General features: G+C 49.3%; 1 protein-coding gene across 1 annotated transcript in view; it reads left to right on the top strand.

Moving 5' to 3' along the window:
• MEGF11 (multiple EGF-like-domains 11) overlaps positions 1–20,472 on the top strand; it is a 254,935-nt gene that overhangs the window by 5,992 nt on the left and 228,471 nt on the right. Inside the window, exon 3 of the mRNA XM_011968341.1 lies at positions 3,528–3,628. Within this exon, the coding sequence (XP_011823731.1) occupies positions 3,528–3,628 (101 nt within the window). The remainder of the gene's footprint in view (positions 1–3,527; positions 3,629–20,472) is intronic.

The raw sequence follows: 20,472 nt of genomic DNA, 5'->3' as shown, positions 1-20,472 counted from the left end.
CTGCTAACTGGCTGTGAGACTTTGAGCAGAGCTATACTTGCTGCTTTAAAATTCTTACCTGCTAATTCCAACATCTGGGTCATCTCAGGGTTGGTCTTCATTGATTGCTTTTTTTTTTTCTGCATGGGTAGTGTGTTTCTTTTTTTTTTTTTTAAGATGGAGTCCCACTCTCTTGCCCAGGCTGGAGTGCAGTGGCGTAATCTCGGCTCACTGCAACCTCTGCCTCCCGGGTTCAAGCAATTCTCCTGCCTCAGCCTCCCAAGTAGCTGGGATTACAGGCGCCTACCACCACGCCCTTCTAATTTTTGTATTTTTAGTAGAGATGGGGTTTCACCATATTGGCCAGGCTGGTCTCGAACTCCTGACCTTGTGATCCATGCCTCGGCCTCCCAAAGTTCTGGGATTACAGGCATGAGCCACTGCGCCTGGCCAGTGTGTTTCTTTATATGCCTAGTAATCTTGGATTGTATTCTGAGCATTATGAATGACATGTTGTGGAGACCAGATTCTGTTATGTTCCTCCAGATAATATTAATTCGTTGTTGTTTGTTTTGGCGGCCTGGTTACTTGGCTAAACACAAATTCCAAACTCTGAAAATTTAATATTTTTAGCCTTAGCTAGGCTGCTTGGAATATGCCCTCCATAAGGATAAATCAGTGGTCAGACACTTGGGCAGGGATTTTTACAAAGATTTTGGGGCTCCCTCTTTGTGGCTCTCCCTTTCTAAGGTTCCCCTTTCACTCTCTCCTGAGGGGCTTTAATGAAGCCCAGACCACCCCCCACTGGTGGGCTTGGGGATAATCCCGTTTGATGGGGAGAACAGGCTGGATGACCTCTGAGTTGATTCCAAGTCATTCTTTACCTGAGAGGCTTATATAACCCCTGAAACTGCCGGGAGCTGCCTTCTGTGCTGGAGCAGCAGCTTTACTCTGAGGCCAGCTTTCCTTCCATTATGGGTTTTTGACAAAGTTGAATGACCTTAGCTTACGACATTCCCAAATATCACAGATTTCCCCACCTGCATACCCAGCAGGTATGCTGGGTCCACCCTGGACTTGGCCTGTGGTTCTTCAAACGAGCAAGGTTGTGTGTTTTCTATCTGAATTTTAGTTGCCCAGAGTATTGTTGTGCTGAATCTCTCAGCACCATTCCCTTCTCTCAAATGTCCACTTGCCTCCAGTATCCGCCTGCTTTTGTCCTCCCCCAAGTGCCTTCAGGTAGTTGTTTTGTATATTTTCCCCTAGATTTTATAGCTGCTATTTGCAGAAAGGTGGTCCAATAGGGGCTCCTCAGCTATTACTGTATCCCCTTCCTCTAGCATTTGACTGTGGAATGAGGAGGTGGGACTGTGGAATGAGGAGGTGGGACTAAATGCTCTCGTTCACCCCACTAGTTTTGCCAGAGTTGGCTGCTCGAGGGCCTGGTCAAAGGCAGAGGCAGAAATAGTAGTGTTGCTCCTCCCGAAGCCCCGGCAGGCCCAGTGTGAGAGCCAAGTTTGCTCAGAGGTGTGGCCCTTTTGGTACTTGGAGGCTAGGGCTGCCATCCATCACCACTGAGGTAGTGGCTGCTTATTAAAATAGGCTGTATTCCCAGAACATGAATTCTTTTGCTAAATTATTGAGTCACCTGCAGCTTTCCTGACGACCTAGAGTGTGCATGCTAACAGCTGCACCCTCCGTCTGCTTTGGGGTGGAATGGCATGTTTTAATTCAGCATCCTTCCCCTGAGAGCAGCCTGGCACCTGGCCTTGCTTCCCTCTCTTGCCTTTCCAACCTGCACAGGGACAAAGAAAGATGGGTGAGCCAGACACAATGGGTGGCAACTCTCTCCTGAGGGGCTTTAATGAAGCCCAGACCACCCCGCACTGGGGGGCTTGGGGGTAATCCTGTTTGGTGGGGAGAACAGGCTGGATGACCCCTGAGTTGATTCTGAGTCATTCTTTACCTGAGAGGCTTGTGCAAGCCCTGAAACTGCCGGGAGCTGCCTTCTGTGCTGGGGACGTAGCTTTGCTTTGAGGCCAGCTTTCCTTCCATTATGGGTGTTTGACAAAGTTGAATGACCTTAGCTTATGACATTCCCAAATATCACAGATTTCCCCAGAGTTCTGCACTGTCATTTGTTACGAAGTCGGGGCTTTAAGGTGTGGGCAGGTTGTCCCAGCCTGTATTATAGGACTGTCTTCCCAAGCCGTCCTGGCCCTCCATGGAACACAGCCTATAGACGTCTCTGATGACCAGACCCTCTGCTGTGCTGCTGAGGAAGAGTCCACAGGGCAAGCTCCACTTAGGTGCTGATGGAAAAGTGGAAAGAGGTCTGGCTTCAAGGCCCAAGGACTTGGGGTCGGGTCCAAGTTCCGCTCCATGACCTTGGGCAGGTCACTTCCTCTCTCTGGCCTCTAGTGGCCACTTCAAATCTCTTCCACTTTGACTCTCCACGTGAAGAAGGGGCTTTGCCTATGGATACCCCATTTTGATTTCCTTCTAAAGATTCAGTATTTCTTGTTACTTACTCCTTCACTGTGGCCATCTGTATAGCCATAATCTACCCTGTGAAAGCTGGTAGAGGGCAGTAGGTTAAGCCTAGCAGCTTTGAAATTGGAGTGAGCCAGGTTCGAATCCTGGTTCTGACCCTGATTAGCTGTGCTGGTCACTAACGTCACTAATTTTAGTTTTCTTATTCATAAAACAAAGGGTGGGGAGTTGAGGGGAACATACAAAAAATAAGAATAAAAGCTCTAAAAGGGAAATAAATAAAATAAAGGGGGATAGTAATGGTGCCTCCGCAGGGAAAGGAATGAGATGTTGCTCATAGTCTCTCTGGCACGGGGCTAAGTCTTAACACTTGTGTCAGCATAAGGTCTGGAACCCACGCGTCTGACTCCCAGTGCTGCGGCTCCATGGGGCTCAGCTTCTTCCTTTGCAGGGCGAGGGGTCGGTTCAGGGCCTTCCCAGGGATGGCGTGCGAGGCTCCTCTTCTGGAGGTGTTATTTTGGCGCGGGGGAGATTCATCTACTTTCCGGGACTGAGCTGGACTCAGAGGGTCCTTTTGCTGACTCTGCCTCTGTTCTCCCAGTGGGGGGACCAATACTCAGGGGGCTGTGAGCAGTCTGGCTTGTTAGAGGGGTGGGAGGGGGCGGGCACAGAAACCCTCAGGGCCTGACTCCTATCCGGGTCACCGCATGGGCTCCTCAAGCCCAGAATCTGGGTGTTTTAAGGAACTAAGGAGAAGTTCATGGTTGCCCTCCACAATGTCACTCCAGAAAGTATCTTCTGCAGCCCTTCTATTTAGAAGTGACTGGGGAAAAGTCAGCAGGTTTAGTAAGTGCCGTGTTAGTAATCCATTCTGCATCACAACAGCCCAAATCCCACTATCGATTTTTTTATTGTGTTCCTTCATATTTGAAGCCGCCATGCATTTTAAAGTAATTATTGAATGGCATCCTCAATATAGCTTAACACAAATATCATTCTAAACAGGAGTAATTGATTTTCAATACTTTCAAGTGGCTTTCTCCCTCGTGCCTTAGGATCAGTTATAAGACGGCGTATCGGAGAGGCCTCCGGACCATGTACCGGCGGAGGTCCCAGTGCTGCCCTGGCTACTATGAGAACGGAGACTTCTGCATACGTACGTAGGGGCTGCTGCTGTTCTGGCCTCAGTGGGAAAGGGAGGAGAGGGGAAAGGAGGGGAGGGGAAAGGAGGGGAGGGGAAGGGAGGGGAGGGGAGGTGGGGCTGATATCCATGGTCCCTAGGCAACAGTCCTCAGCCACACGGCTCCAGAAGTCCCTGCCTGCTGCCAGTGCTCAGAAGGAATAATGAGTTTGGTGCAAATTCAGTAGCAAGGGTTGGGCCATCAGATCAACCTCCTTACAAGGTGGATGGAAGTCCGTCAGTTCAAGGCCTTGGTGGGGGATAGGGGAGAAGTGGCTCCTTCTGGAGTGGGCACTCTGAGGAGCAAAGCAGAAGAAATGCTGGGTGCCTGGCACAGGGTTAAGGTGTACAGGTGCTCAAGGCAGCTTTGCTGGATAGAAGGAGAGATGGATGGGTATGTAGATGGACAGTTGGATGGGTAGAAATGGGAAAGAGAGGAAGGAAGGCTGGGTTGTTGGATGTCAAAACCACAGTAAGAAAAGGATGGGGGCAAAGGTGAGGTGGACCATGAGGGAGTGGTTCTGGGAGCTAGGAGGATTTCCAAAAAGGATTTGGGGGACATTGGAGAAGAGGTGGGTGCATGAAAGACAAACATTGCCTCTTTTCCTATTTGTCTAGAGCAGCTCAGAAAATGCAAGCCTTAGTGTCCCCTAAGAAAGGCAAGAGCTGAGTTGCTGGCAGCGGCAGGCCCTCTGGGAGAAGAGCAGTGTGGTGCAGTGGAGGCACCCCGGAGCAGGAGCCTGTAGATCTGGGCTTCCTAGCTATGAGGCTTTGGGCAAGTCACTTAATCTCTCTGGGAGAATGATTGTAGGGACCCTGTTGGGTTCTAAGGGGCTCTTTCCCCACTTACCTCTGACCCAGTGAACTGGGGCCAGTGGACTTTCCAGCGGGCCTTGGAAGGTTCCCTCTACTGCAGGAGCGTGTCAGAGGAGCCGGGAGGCCCTCATTTAATGACTGAGAAGAGATTCCACCCCCAAAGCTTCTGTCTCTTCATTTGGAGAGCGATTTTCCTTGTTAGTATTCTCTTTGCCATTTGAGTGGGTAGAGAGAGTTCGCACCAGAGGGAAAATTTGGGCAGAGTGGGTGTGTTGATGTTGGGAATAAAATGACAATTTTCCCCTACTGTTGTTAACATCTCCCCCAATGCTGGAGAAACTCAATTCTAATTGCATTACAAGAATGAATGAAAAATATACCCTCCAATGGGTTCAGTAGTAATGATTTTGTAGGAAAGATACAAAGCAGTTCACCTAAAAGGCCGTTTCTCAGGAGCAGGGCAGAGGACTGAGCTAGGACGAGGCCTTGGTCAGCACCTCACCTGGGATGGGGTAACCGAGACCCAGGTGTAGATGCGATATCAGGACTAAGGCTTTCCTGCTGCTGCTCTGTCTGCATGGAGTAGTGTGAAACCAGGCCAGGGGCAGGACACGGGACTCACAAAGCTTCAGAGACAGATGTAAGCGGCTTGCCCAAGCTCAGGGCACAGTGATGGACTCAGGGAAATTATGAAGGGAGTTTGGACGTCAGCACAGAGCTCCAGGAATGGATGAGCACATTTCCTTTCTAATTTCCATTAGTGAACGGTGGCAAAGCTCTTGGAAAATGAAGAGCAGGGCAGAAGTACTAAGTGTCCTGATTGCACAGGAGGCCCAGTCTTGCTGACTGGCAAGGGCAGTTTATACCTTCCGACCTACTCCTTATGTAACCACTGGGCACTGCCTTCTGGCCAGGTGACCCTAGGACGGTCCACCAGGAACTCAAGCTCAAAAAGCCACTTTTAGAATGGAAGACTTCTCCTAGGAGGGCACAGGAGAGTTCTGGCGGGGAGATGGGATGTGGGGCATCCTGGGTGCTGGTAGTGATGACACTGAATCACAGGGTTCTGGGTTTGGTCCTTGCCCTGCCACTGCCAGCTTCTTCCTCTTTATCTTCACTTTCCCAGCACCCGCCACATGCCAGGCACCATTCTGATCACTTTACATACACTGATCCATCTACTGCTCCCAGCAGCCCTGTGAGGTAGGTGTCCTTATTCCTCTCATTTGACAGGTGGGGAAACTGAGTCACAGAGCTTCTGTAACTTGCCCAAGATCACACATCTGGAAAATGGCAGAACTTGGATTTGAATCCAGGCTGTCTGGCTCCAGAGTCTCTGCACTTGGATGGCTTGGGCAGGCTTGCTCGTCTCTTCATGAACCCGGGCAAGGCTTTACCTCTCTGAACCTCAGTTTTCATTCATGTAAAATGGCAGTAGTAACACCTGCACTCACCAGGCACAGAGTGGGGTTGAGTAAATGTCAGTTCCCTCCTCCATGGCATTGGTGCTCCACATTGTTTTAGTCTTGGCTTTCAGTTGCTCAAAGAGGCCCATGGACCCTGTCCCTGGGAAAACGCATAGTACCTATATAAACACACCAACAGACGAAGTCCTTTGCACACAAGTTCATTGGGTTCATGGATCCCTTGAAACACTTACAGGGTCTTTGTTGCATAGTAAATAATTTCTGCCACATGTTCACGTTACCCATGCAGCATGTATTGTTACTTCTTGCTACGCAAGATGCAGGGGCATAGATACAGATGATAGACCGTTGCTGCCCTCGAGGAGTTTGCAGTCTAGTCAAAGGAGGGGACTTAGAGTGTGCTACAGGGTATACTAGAAAGGTGTTTCAATCCAGTATTTATTAAGCACCTACTATAGCCCACCCACAGTGCTGTGCTGCAAGATAGAAGAGAAGAGTTAGAAATATGAACAGCCCCTGCCCTTGTGGAATCTACCTTCATGATGGGAAGGCGGGACTAACACTCAGCAAAATCATTCCATAACAGCCCAGAGACTGGATGTGCAAAAGGCTAGAAAGAAACAGACGAGCGCGGCAGGAGAGAATGCTGCCACCTGCTTCATGGGGCCTTGAGCTCCATCTTGAGGGATGCAATGACGCCGTCAAGGGGTGGGTGGGAGAGGGAACCCCATCAGCAAAGGCATGGAGGTGGGCAGTGAGGAGGCTGGCCAGACCCCAGAGGGCAGACCTGGGCTGCAGCAGGAGGTGCAGGTGGCTGGGTTGGGTGTGTCGATTGCCTAGGGTGGCTGTTACAAAGTACCACAGGCTGGGCGGCTTCACCGACAGGGGTTTATTGTCTCACAGTTCTGGGGCTCAGAAATCTGAGATCCGGGTGTTGGCAGGGCTGCTTCCTTCTGGGCTGAGCGAAGGGTCTGTTTCAGCCTCTCTCCCTGCTTCTGGTAGTTTCCTGGCTGCAACAGCAGGACTCTGATCGTCACATGGTGTTCTTCCCATGGCTTCACATTTCCTTGTTATGAGCACCCATGTCATAGTGGATTACAGCTCACTCTAATGACCTCATTTTAACTTGATTACCTTTTAAGACCCTATCTCCAAATAAGGGCGTGTCTCAGGTGCTGCAGCTTGAGACTTTAACATAGGAAATCTGGAGAGGCAGGTGTCAGCTGTTACCAGCATCCTCCTGTTCCTGTTTAACGTGATGGGAGGAAAGGGAGGGGGCACCAACTGGCCACACGTGGGCTTTGGGCTTTGTCACTTGCCCATGAGAGAATGGAGACCCCAGGGTGAGGGAGCTTGTGAGAGGGCGACATCGTAGTGAGAGGGTGAAGAATGACACCAGGGCACTGGGGGACAGATGGGAAGCTTGTGAGCCTGGGATAATCAGGAGCTGGTGCCTGCAGCCCTGACCCCCAGCGTCTCCCTCCCCATCGCTCAGCAGCCAGAGAACCTCCAACTTCACCAGAACCTGGTGAGAACCATCGGATGCCGAGAGTTCTCTGGATCCTGCATGAGAACATCACCTGTGCCCTGGGCAGGGGCAGGAGGATGTCATCCTCCACTCCAGAGTCACCTTCTGGGAGCCTCGTTTCTTGGAGGCTGACAAGGAGCAGGCCCAGGTGTGAAAGCCTTGGCTGACTCAGCCACCAACTTGCTGTGCAATCTTGGGCCAGTCCTTTGCCTCTGTGGAGCAGCTGTGACATAGGATGGACCATCCTTGTGTGTGGAAGGAGCAAGAGATGGAACAGGGACCCAGAGTGTACTGCAAAGCACAGGGCTCAATACAGATGCAGGGGAGCACTGTTTTTCTCCTCGCTGTACAATGTCCTCTGCCTTTGAACTGCCATTCTCATCTGGGAGCCCTCCTGAAACCATCCTTACCAGAGCTTCCCACCCGCCCCAGGCCAACTCATACCTCTTTCTGCTTCCATTATCTATAGCCACAGCTGAGTCCTGGCCCACTTTGGTCACCAGGTATGAAATATTTCCTAGAGATCACTGGGCAGAGTGCCTGCCTGCCTTCCTCCCTCCCTCCAAGCTTCCCTTTCTTCCTTCTTTCAGGACAGAGGCATTTTTGCCTCTGCAGATGGAGCTAGTTTTATGTCTTGGAGAAGCAGACTTTCACTTATGTGGTAGAGTTTGAGGCATTTTGGGAAGCTCTGTTCTTTGAAAATACTAGTGCTATATCAAACCAGATGATACAGGACTGAGTTATGAGCGTACTGAGTTTTGCTGCAGTAACAGACAACGTCCCAATCCCAGTGGCTTGAAACAATGAAGTTTAATTTCTTCTTCAAATTAGGTGTCCACCGTGGGCTAGCTAAGGCCTGCTCCTCGTCAGCCTCACCCTAGGACCTAGGCTGGTGGAGTAGCAACTCTCTGGAATGTTGCTAGTTGCTGTGGCAGAGAGAAAAGGGCTCTAGCTAGTCTTGAAGGCAGAGGGTCAGAAACATTTAGTGAGCAGTATTAGTTTCTATCACAAGTCCCATACAGATGGCCATGGTGCTCACAAACCACAACTCATTCATATGTGTGTTTGGTATGCACTTAATAATGATATGAGACAGGTTCTGTGTGCTTGGCTCCAGCAGTTCTCAAACGTGAGCTGCCGAATCAGAATCACCTGGGGAACTTGTTATACCACAGATCACTGGGCCCCAGTCCCAGAGTCTCTGATTTAGAAGATTTGAGGTGGGGTCCAAGAATTTGCGTTTCTAACAAGTTCCCAGGTGATCCTGCTGGACTGGGAACTACATTTGAGAACCACGAGGCTACGGTTTCTTTACTGACTCTGTTTGCGAATCTGTTACAAAGAGGCCCAGCAGGTGCATCCCCGAAGTACTCAGGGCTTCTCCTGATGGGCAGCAGGGAGAAAGCATGCCTCACTGCAGCGGGCAAGGATGGGGAGTCTATCTGCCCAGCCCTCATCTCCTGTTTCCTCTTGGTCGACATAGTTTCCCCCATGGCAAATGAACTCCCTCGAGCTTCCAGGTGAAATCTTCTGGCCCTTTCAGTGGTGGCTTGGAATGCCAGAGGCCACCCTCTGCAGTGTGGTTTTCAGGAAATCCAGAAGTGGAGGGATTCACCAGAAACTCCAGGCACGTATGCAGCTGGTGGGCCTGACTGGCTTGGGGAGTGTAGGTTGGTCCCAGGGAAAGGGACTGTGCCAGTCCTAGGGGGTGGTCTGTACGTGGCGGCTGAGGGAGCCAGCAGCTGAGGGTCTGGGAGATTGGCCTCACGGATGGACTCTGGTTGAGGGGAGAGGATTCTGGCGGGGGGTTGAGCAGGGGGCAGGCAATGTAAGATTTAATTCAGTGAATTCAACACATCAACTCTGTGCCAAATTAGGTACTCCTGTTTCATTATTGCTGTTGCTTTGCACAATTATTGTTTAAATAATTGAATTCTTATGTTTCATAATTCCTTTGCTCATCATCTCTTCTTGCATCACTCTCCTAGGTTCAGCCTCATTCTTCTTGAAAGATCTTTAGTTCTTTCAGGGAAGGTCTGTAAATGACCAATGCTCCTGTGCTTTATTTGTCTTATGCTTTGATTTTGCCCTTGCTCTTGAATGATGGTTAAGCTGCCTGTGACATTCTAGGCTTTCAGTCATTTTCTTCCGGCAGTTTGAGAAGTGGTGTTCCATTGCGTTCTGGACTTTGTCTTGCACTGCCCTGCGGTTTCCCTAGGATGTGTCTGGGTGCGGAGTTTTTGGGGTTTTTGTTTGTTTTATACTGTTTGCTTCTCGGAGGTATACGTCATCTTTGAGCTAAGGATTCATGTCCTTCATCAATTCTAGAAAATTGTCAACCATACCTCTTCAAAAATCTCCTTTCTTCCATTCTCTTAATTTCTCCTGTTGGAGCTCCAATATGTTGGATCCTCGTATTTCATCTTCTGTCTCTCCTAAGTTCTCATTTTCAGTCTCTTTATCTCTCCATGCTGCACCTTGGACATTTTCCTTAGATCCATTTATTAGATGCTGTAGTTCTGCTAATTAACCTGTCTGGTGTGGTCTTAATTTCAGTTTCATGTTTCATTTCTAGGAGTTCTATTGGTTCTTTTTCGGATATGCTATGCTTTTTCTGTCGTGTCCTATTCTTTCATTACGAATTCCATTCCTCCTTTTATTGCTTTAATTATTTTAAACATATTTCTTTTATAGTCTCTTTCAGCTAGTTTTATCTCGAGCGATTAGTTCTATTAGCTCAAGTTCCTAGAGTATCAATTCTCCTGTTCGTGGTGCCTGCTGATTCTCCATTATGGCAGATTGTTTCCTTGTACAGGTTGTATTTTTTTTTTCTATTAATTTAGCCCTTTTTCCCCTCTCTTATGCCCCGAATCATACAAGGGCCCCCTACACATTAGTTTTACATTTTCTTGTTGGGCACTCTAATGGTTTTCCCTGGTTCAAGATCACTCTTTGGTAATCTGGTTTGGGATTTTATGCTGTTTGGTAAAGGCTTGGGGTGTTTTTTTTTGTTTAATTGATGTGAATTTCACATACCATAAAATCATTTTAAAGTGTGCAATTCGGTGGCCTTTAGTATATTCACGATGTGCAAATATCACCTCTAATCACCCCTCAAGGAGACCCCATACCCATTCAGCAGTCACTGCCTATTCCCCTGTCCTGGCTTTTCGTTTCTTGTGGGAGACTTTTCTCCATCCAGAATACCTTGCTTTATCTCTAGGTTGGTGGGTAGCATGTTCAAATCCCTCCTACATGGAGCTGGCCACTTCCAAGGCCAAGTCTGCCCTTGTGTGGGTGTGAAGTCCCTGGCTCCCGGCCTGTGCTGGGGGTGGGAGGAGGTGGCTGTTGCCAGGTCTGATATTCCCTGAGCTACCTTGGCTTCAGCATCTCACATTCTGCTCTCCTGTAAACTCCCACTTTCCCCCACACTTGGAAATTTACCTTGCTCTCCTTAGAGCTCAGCTATGCATTTAAAAATGTTTTAATTATATTTTGGGGGCACTTTTGCAGCATAAGGAGCTACATTAGCACTTTCTGCCTATCACTGGAACCGACCCTGTTTTACAGAGAGGAGTGGAATGGGGGCTTTTATTTATTTATTTTTATTATTATACTTTAAGTTCTAGGGTACATGTGCACAACGTGCAGCTTTGTTACATATGTATACTTGTGCCATGTTGGTGTGCTGCACCCATCAACTCGTCATTTACATCAGGTATGACTCCCAATGCCATCCCTCCCCCCTTCCCCCTCCCCATAATAGGCTCCGGTGTGTGATGTTCCCCTTCCAGAGTCCAAGTGATCTCATTGTTCAGTTCCCACCTATGAGTGAGAACATGCGGTGTTTGGTTTTCTGTTCTTGCGATAGTTTGCTGAGAATGATGGTTTCCAGCTGCATCCATGTCCCTACAAAGGACACAAACTCATCCTTTTTTATGGCTGCATAGTATTCCATGGTGTATATGTGCCACATTTTCTTAATCCAGTCTGTCACTGATGGACATTTGGGTTGATTCCAAGTCTTTGCTATTGTGAATAGTGCCGCAATGAACATACGTGTGCATGTGTCTTTATAGCAGCATGAATGGGAGCTTTTATAACCAATCCCTGTGACGTTTAATTCAATGCCTTCTTGGAGTGATTGCTAACTTTCAGCCATAATAATGACAATTGTGTAATGTCTGGTGGTTTAGCCGGCGCTTTCACCTACAGCATATCACCTGCTCAGGAGACTGCGAAGTGAGCATTGTTGTTACTGCCCTTTTACAGGACAGAACACTGAAGCTCAGAGAGGCTAAGTGACTTGTCCACATGGATGAGCGGCTGGCCCAGATTTCAGATGGATGTGACTTCAAATCCTGTACTCTCCCCTCCTATAGTGGGTTTTCTTTGAGTAGGAGAAACCTGTGGCCAGAAGAGAGAAGTGGGGTCAGTCAAGAGGGCAGGGGAGGAGGTTTGGAGGGGGAGGAGGGGACTGAAGCTATACTGGTTGGAGCTCAAATTTTTGCTAAGGTGCCAAGAGGGCATGGGGGATGGAGGAAAGGGTATATGTGTAAGCAGCATGGTGGGGCCTGTCTGAAATTCAGCCTCTCTCTAGCTGCTGGGTAAAAGAACTCACTGTTGACCCTCTAAGAGGCTCCCCAAGGAGTCTTGCGTGCTGCCATCACCAGAAACAGTGCTGACGCCACTCCCTTGGGTCACCAACACCTGGTGCTGAGCTTTGCTGCCTAGAACAACATCCATCCATCACCATTTATTATTATTAGATATCTATGCCTTGCAGGTACTACTGGGTCCTGGGGATGCAGAAATGAATAAGAAGCACATTGGTCTAGTAGGAGAGATGCCATCACAGAAGGATGAGCACAGTTTAAATAGGGAGGCAAGGAAGGCATGGCTGCCCGTCCACCCCCGACAGAGCCCCACTCAGTGGTCAAAATGAACGCAGCCACTGTGGTCTGGTCCCCAGTCTGTGGGCTTAGAACATTGACTTAGAATGTTCAGAGTAGCTGAGATCCAAGGGATGATTCACACTGACCAAACTCATAAATACTGATGCTTAACCCTGATGCCAGTTAATTCATTTGCAATGAGAAACGTAACTACCAAAGATTTGTCCTTGTCCACGTGTTAGTGCTTGTCAGACCCTCGATAAATAATTGTTGAAAGAGCAAATTCATGGTCTGGGCACCCACAATGCCTGGTGGTCTCTCTGGATTCGCCCTTCTGTTAATGCCTATTTTGGATTCTTCCTGTTCCGCCCTGAAACTCCCCCTGTTTGGGAGCCACACGGTGGTTGGTACAAGTACTCTGTGCCCACCATCCTGTCTCTCCCTTGGCCCTGCCACCCCGGTCCCCTCTGCACCCTTGTCCTTCTGGTTGTGAAGCTGCTGTGCCTGTCCATCTCTCCCCCTCAGAAGTGAATTCCTGAGGCAGAGGGGTCAAGTCTCTGCAAGGCTTTCCCCAGGGCCAGACACAGTGTCCAGTGCTGAGTACTGACCAACCACTGAATTGAGTGAGTGAAATAGACTCATACCCCAAATACTGAGAGACCTCTCAGGGAGAGGCAACTAACTTTATCTAGGGATGGAAGGAAAGGGGGTCAAGGAAGACCCCTTCAGGGAGGTGAGTTTTGAGCTGAGTCTGAAAGATGAGTAGGAATTCACCAGGAGAACAAGAGATGGGCCGTGGGTAAGACGGAGCTTCAGAACTCAGCTGGCCTGAGAGTGACTCCACTCACTTCCTCTGCTAGCTGTGTGCCCCCAAGCACGTTGCTTTGCCTCTCCATATCTCAGCTTTCTCATCTGTGAAATAGAGCTCCACTGGGTACATACCGCTTTAGGCTGTTGTGAAGATTCAATGAGTTGCTACAAATAAAGCATTTAGTAGAGGGCCTGGCATGTGAAGAGCTCAGTAAAACTTGGCTGTTGTTCTTGGTTTACTTTTGTGAGGGAGGGCCTTGTCTGGCAGAGGGGCAGTGTGAGCAAAGGTGAGAGGTGGGAGATAGCAGAGGGGTCAGGACACTGCCCAGACAATCTCATGAGGTCATCAAGGGGTTTAAGTAGCAAGCAATGCCATGAGGTGGTGTCAGGGAGGGGTTGTTCTGGGGGCAGCAGCATGGACCACCAGTGAAGGTGGTGAAAGACAAGTTATGGGGGGTGTGCAGGGACGGGTGAGCCATGGACGGCCGTGCTTATGGACTTGGTCAAGGGAATGAAGACCTGGGGTCTGGCGGCTGGGTTTTGCTGGCCAAGCTCTAGCTTTCCCTGGCGGGACTTTCCTCCACCCTCAGTGAGTGCCAGCAGGGCCCCTCGTGCTGAGGCAGCTGTGGGAGGATTGAGGCATCGCTTCTTAATCACCAGCTGCGGCGGTAATTAAGCCTCTGCCATCTGCACCGGGCGGCCTCTGAAGGGAAGCCTTTGGTTGTGTCAGAAGCAGTCAGGCATTTATGTAAGCTCTCTTCCTGGGTTTTCCTGGGCCAGCTGAAGCCCATAAAGTGGCTACCCTGTGCCCAGTCTAAGTGCCAGTTTCTCTACGGGAACTTGCCGACGGCCCTTTTGATCTTCTGAATTCATAACTTGGATGTCTGGTCCTTGTTGGGCGTTTGCTGCTTGATGCTGCAAGCCCCACATGGCCTGGCCCCAGCTGACTCTGTGCCTCCCACGCTGGCCTCCTGGCTCCTCCTGCACACAGGGAGCCTTGGAGGTTCCTGTTCCCTCTTCCCAGAATGCTTTTCCCCCAGATAGCCACGTGGCACCAGATGGCCTGTCCCTCATTTCACTCAAATACCGTGTTTCAGAGAGTCTTCCCTGACCACCCCGTCTGCAATGGCAGCCTCCTCCTTGATGTCTTGCTATACCCTCTTAGCCAGGTTTTTTTTTTGTTTTTTTTTTTTTTTTGCTTTGCACTATCACTACCTGGCATAGACTACACATTTTTAAAATTTCTATCTCCTCAATGGAACTATACACTCAACACAGATCACTGTAGAGTCTACAGTGGGTCACGATGTGCCAGGCACAGAGTAGAGGCTCAGAAAATAGCCTTGGAAAATTGGAGGCACCTCCAATTCATTCTGCTCCTGCCTTGCCCCACTGCCGTGCTTTCTGACATTTTCTTCTCTGTCCAGGGCTGCCCGCTCCAGATGTGTTCCCCAGGGTCCTTCACATGAGACTCATTATTCGGTGTCTTGCTCCTCAAAGTCCCGTTACCTGACTGCTGAGCCTCTGTGTCCCACTCAGCTGCCTGAGTTCTCCACATTCTCTCATTCCCTGGGGCTTTGTGCAGGCTGCCCTCGCCTCCTTGAACCCCCGGTCCTGCTCTTGTAGTTTCTGCGTAGTGGTCCTTGAAAACTCAATGCAGAGCCTAACATTCTCTGGAGCCCCACTCAACACCTCCTTCCCCAGCCCCAGCCCTGTCTTGATTGCAGCCCCTTTCACTCCAGGTCCCATTGTCAATGTGTTTTCATTTCTCTCACTGGGCCATGAGCTCCTGGGGGCCCAGAATGTGGGACCCCTCTGTATCTGTAGTGCCCAGCACTGGAACGTGCAGTCTGGTTGACGAGGAGGATACCTGGGCTGGCTTTTCCAGGGGACCCTCAAGGGACACCCAAAGGAGTAGTCTCTGGGCAGGATCCTGAGAGTCCAGAGTAGAGGGTGGCCTGCTTCAGACAGGGTCCTGGTCTGAGGGCTGCTCAGGGCCCTCCCGTCTTTTATCCTCCCCTCCAGGACCTCAGGTTCCCAAAGCTCCTCCCAGAGTTCTGGTATCTGTACCCATGTCACATGTGTGTGAAGAGTCTGGGAGCCCTGCTCTGGGGCTCTGTGGGGACTGAGCTTACTGTCTTAGAACCCAGGAGGCCACCTCTGGGTTAGAACTGAGCTTCCAGGATGTCGGGCAGCAGTGACTGGAGGGACGTGGGAGGACTGGAGGGACGTGGGAGGACAGAGCTCCTCATGCAGTGCCTCGTGGTTTGCTGAGCACCTTCCTCCCTCCTGGTCGCCAATGGGCTTTTGTGGACAATGGGCATGCCAGTCCCCAAATTTCCTCTGACGCTTGCTCTTCAGTGAGGGCTGCTGAGTGGCCCCAGTGAAGGTGACAATGCTAGCGCAGAGCCTCCCACTGCCTCCCAGTGGCCACTTCAATGTCTGTCTTTCAAGAGCCTTGCTCAGCTGTCCATCAAGTAGGCGGGGTGGGGACTGGCTGGGAAGCTGGACACTCCCTACTCTGTGCTGACCCGACAGTGGCCAAGCCCAGTGGAGAGCCTGAGAGCAGGGTCCCTTGTTGCAGGACACATCCCACCGTCCCCTCCCTGTCTATACCTGGGGGTAAGAATAGAAACATTGAACTATAGGCTTGGCACCCCTATCAGTAAGTTGGAGTGGAATAGGTCCTGGAGGCCCCCTCTGTGGCTGTTAACCCTGTAGTTTCTGGATGATAGAAAGTTGGGGGGTTTGGAAGGGTAAGCAACCATTTACATTTACCAGTGAGAATAGGAATATTTTAATATTTTACCTCTCAGTATCTTTCACCCTAGTCTGTCTTAGTTGAACTGGAATCCCTCATTTGACGCTGCAGATGTGATATGTCTGGACCTCTGAGGAAGGGGCATATCTGCTGTGATGTCTGGCTGTGTGTCGATGTGGTGCATATAGGATTGTGAGTCTGCATGTGTGGAGGCCGCTCCCAGTCCACGTGAGGGATGTCTGTGCAGGCATGTTATACCAGCTGATATCAAGGTTAACAGCATAGACCCTAGAGTCAGACTGCTGCCTACTGCCTGTGTGACTCTGGGCAAATTACTTAGCTTCTCTGTGCCTCAGTTTACTCACTTGTAAAAAAGGGTAGCAATAGTACCTTCCTTGTGGCATCATTGGGAAGATTAAGTAAGCGAAGGTATGTAAAGAGCTCAGAATGGTGCCAGGCATGTGGAAGGGGCTATGGAAGTGATGGCTTTTATTATTGCATACACACATGTATATTAATGAGAGCTGGGTTTTGCTGTGTGCAAAGTGCTCGCCCCTACACGTGTGTGCACATGTATGTTCTGCATGTATTACTTGCTGTCTGTGTATATTACATGTCTGCCGTGAAAAAGCCCCCTGTAACCTATGTGCTAAGTGCATAATTGCACGCTGGCATGTTCGAAGAGTCTGTGCCTTCACTTCTCCCTAGATTCTCCTGAGAGTCACCTTCCCCATCATTGTTTCCGACTCTCCTTTCCCTTTTAAAGCAGCCACTGGTGCTGAATTGTCACCAAGGGAGCCAGAATCGCTTCTTTGCTCCTGATGGGGTGGGGAAGGGGAGCCAAATTACACCATCAATCTCATTCCCACAATGGAGGCAGACCTGGAACCAAGGGCAGAAGCCAGGGAGGCCTCCTCCCTCCCCTGGCCAGAGAACTGCCCCTCTGGTTGCCTTTACCCTGCACTGGCTGGAAAGAGAGGAAAACTCCCAAATCTGGGAGCCAGAGTGGCCACAACTTAAAGGCAGCCCCTAGCCCTTTGGTGTGGCCAGGTGCAGGGACTATAGCCTTGGCCTCTGTTTATCCACAAGGCTCCATCCACCAAACAAACTGCGGAGACCTGATAGCAAATCAACAGCAAGTGTGATTTAGAGGACTCTGTTTGCTCAGCTAAGCTTTTGGCAAGGTAAATGCATAAGCTGCAGAAATTCTCTTTGAAACAGCTGCAGGGCTCAAAAGCCCTTCAGTCCTCCATAAAGGATTCTCAAAATTATATGGACTAGATTAGTATCTCTATTACATAAAACCATTTCAGTGCCTGCTCGGGGCTTTGAGAATGAAGTCACCGGACAGACCTTTTGTTGCCCTGCCCCGCCAGCACATAGTAATTGAAGATTTCCCTGTAAAAGTGTGTCAGGTAGAAAGAACTCCTAATTTACTAAGTGGAGGGGCCTTTGTTAGGGAGACCGATGCTTTGTTCTGCCTGTCCCTTTTAATCTTCTTCTTGCACAATGGACTTACACAAAGCATTACTAGAGGATTAATGCTGGGGAGGGGACCATGGCAGGGCTGGGCTTCGCAGAAGGGAGGCCAGGCAGGGCCTCCTTCTCCCTTTTCTGCCTCTCTCTCCCTCCTCTTCTTGCATTTTCCTTTCCTTTATTTGGGCCTCCTTCTATCTGGACCCCAGAATCAAGGAGCAGGTGCAAGTGCTGGGACGAGCCCTGTGGCTTTGTAGGAGTGGCCGCCCTTGTTTTTCCTAATCAGAGCACATGCTTCTCCTTTGCTCCCCATTTTTTAATTGCATCTCTGCATGGAAACCCCTGAGGCAAGATCCAGGTTTGGGGCTACATTCTCTGTGGGTTGCCAGATTTGAATCTAGCTGAGGTCTTCAGCCCCAAAGTCAAATGCCATCTGGTGGCTGATGGGACAGTTTTGGTTGGAGGGGTTTCTGCGGTACCCGGGCACTAAGCAGCATTTGTTGTCTGAGATGCCTCCCCCACACTGGCTTCTGGCTCCAAGAAGGAGGAGGAGGAGGAGGAGGAGGAGGCCACTGAACCCAGATTGAGAGAACTCATGATTTGCCTCTAGCAAAACCAAAACCTCTAGCAAAACCAAAGCCCTTCAGGCTTGAAAACCCCATGATGCTATTAGATGTGCACCCCGACCTGGCTTTCAGCGATGGAATTCACCTGCTCAGCCATCATCTTGCTGTGTGAATGGATGCAGGCTTCTACCACCCTTGGGTCTTAGCTTCTTATCTGTAATGTAAGAAGACCGATCAGCTCTGAATTTCTGTGAAATGAGTTCAAATTATGGTGACTGTAGAGCAGAGGTTTTTCTCATTTTGAAGTCAATGGGCAAAGTTAATGAGACCCAAGACCAATGGAAAAGTTTAAAATGGAAAAATGCAATTGCCATTCTTAATGAATTGGAGGAAGAACCTAAGAGAGGCAAAGTCATTAGAAAAGAATCATGAAACATACTTGGAAATGCCATTTGGTTTGTTTCTAGATGGTAGACATACATAGTTTCATGTGGGTAAGAGGTTCCTAAGCTTTCCCAGGGCAGGGCCATTTCTTCCTAGACTACATCCCCAAACAGGCTGTCACAGGCCTTCACAGTCACTCCTAAAGACTTAACTGCTTGTCTGGGGTGGGCAGAGGGGAAAGATGAGCTAATGGTGAACAGACTGCGAAAGCTGTAACTTCAGACAAGATAGAGAAGCTTGTTAGGACCCATCAGCCGCGTGTGGAGCACATTCTAGACGAAGGCCTTCCTGGAGGACATTTGCCTTCACGAAGGGAGGGAGGGACGAAGGAGGGGCTCCCATTTTTGGTGTCAGGCCTTCACACATGTTATCTCATTTTATCCTTACAGTGACTTTGCGGTAATGCATGTCACTTTCTACATGTGTACAGCCGAGACTCAGAGGAGTGAAATGACCTGCCTAAGGGCCCACAGCTAGGAAGCAGTGGAACTGGGTTTCCAGGGCACTGATGCAGAAAAAGCTAGGACTGTGAAATCCACCAGGACAGTAAGTTTAAAAGAATGGACCCCCACATCTGGCTGGGGGTCTGTGCTGTAGAGTGTCCAGCTCTAGCTTAGGCTCAAGGACCATGGGTTGCAGCCCTGCCTTGCACTTTAACTAGCTAAAGACTTCAATGTGCTGTTCTACTCTCTGAGTTTCTTTCCTCATCTACAAAATAGGAGTAGAATCCCCTGTGCCACAAGAGAATATGATGGGGCTTTGTCCTCACCAGCCCCTGACCACTCCCACTTGACTGGCTGGCAGTAGAAATAACAATATTCTCCTCTTCCTCTTGTTCCTCCTTTGCCCTCTCCTCTCCCATCCTCCTCTTATTCTTTCCCTCCTTCTCCTCCTCCATTATCATCAACATGGCTAAAACTTATATAGCACAAACTATATGCTAGGCCTCATTACTAACTCATTTAATCCTCACAATCTTATGAAGTGGTGCTATTAACATTCTCAGTTAATAGATGAGAAAATGGAGGCACAGAGAGGTTATGTAACTTGCCCAAGGTCACACAGGAATGAAGCACTAGAACTGGGAAGTCAAACCAGGCATCTGGTGTCATTTTCATGCTCATAATAACCATTCTGTTACAGCCAGTGGCCTGTAGACTTAGCTGCTCCAAGGCTGTCCTGGAAGCTTCTGTGTCTGGCATCTCTGGAGGTTGAGGATGTACAGTTTTTAGCTGATGGGATATGGCTGCAGCTGCCGGTCTGACCCCCCACTGTGTGCGGTCACCTCATCCCCTATCCAGCCATCTGTCCCACTCAGTTCCTATTCTAGTTTTTATTTGCTGCTGGGATGGAACTTGGTCTGGGGAACCCTATTGTTTATTCCCTCTGTGCCTCAGTTTCCTCATTGTGTAATGGGGATAATAACAGTGCTTTCCACATGTGAAAAGGCTTGGGAAGATTAGGTGAATAAATTCATGTAAGGTGCTTGGAATAGTGTATGGCACACAGTAAGTGCTGAGTGTCAGCTCTTATTATTCAGTACAGCCGGATAATGCAGAGGAAGCTGTACTGCTAGGCCAAGGGCCAAAGGAAACAAGTTTTCAGTTCTGGGAAGGAACCCTGGGTGTATAAGCATAGAGTTGGGAGGTGGTCAAGACCCCTCCCTGACTAACTAAAGAAAATGGTTAGGCTGGGTGTGGTGGCTCATACCTGTAATTCTAGCATTTTGGAAGGCTGAGGTAGGAGGATCGCTTGAGGCCAGGAGTTTGAGGCCAGCTCAGGCAACTTGGGATCTGACATGAGAAAGACCCTGTTTCTACAAAAAAAATTTTTTTTAATTAGCTAATTGTGGTGATGCATGCCTATAGTTCCAGCTACTTGGGAGGCTGAGGCAGGAGGATTGCGACCCTCTCTCTCTCTCTTAAAAAAAAAAAAAAAAAAAAAAAAAAAAAAAAAAAAAAAAAAAAAAAAAACCATTTACTTTCATTGTTCAGATGAATCTGCAAATAAGTATCACCAAGCTCATAGTGTTCATCATGGAAATGAGGTGCAGGAACTGAGCTTGCTGAATGGAGAAGCCTAGTCATGGCTCTGCTT

Source organism: Mandrillus leucophaeus, unplaced genomic scaffold, assembly GCF_000951045.1.
Source record: "Mandrillus leucophaeus isolate KB7577 unplaced genomic scaffold, Mleu.le_1.0 Scaffold12, whole genome shotgun sequence".
NCBI classification, from domain to species: Eukaryota; Metazoa; Chordata; class Mammalia; order Primates; family Cercopithecidae; genus Mandrillus; species Mandrillus leucophaeus.
Note: the sequence above shows the minus strand (reverse complement) of the source record. Positions and strands in the feature narration are given on the sequence as shown.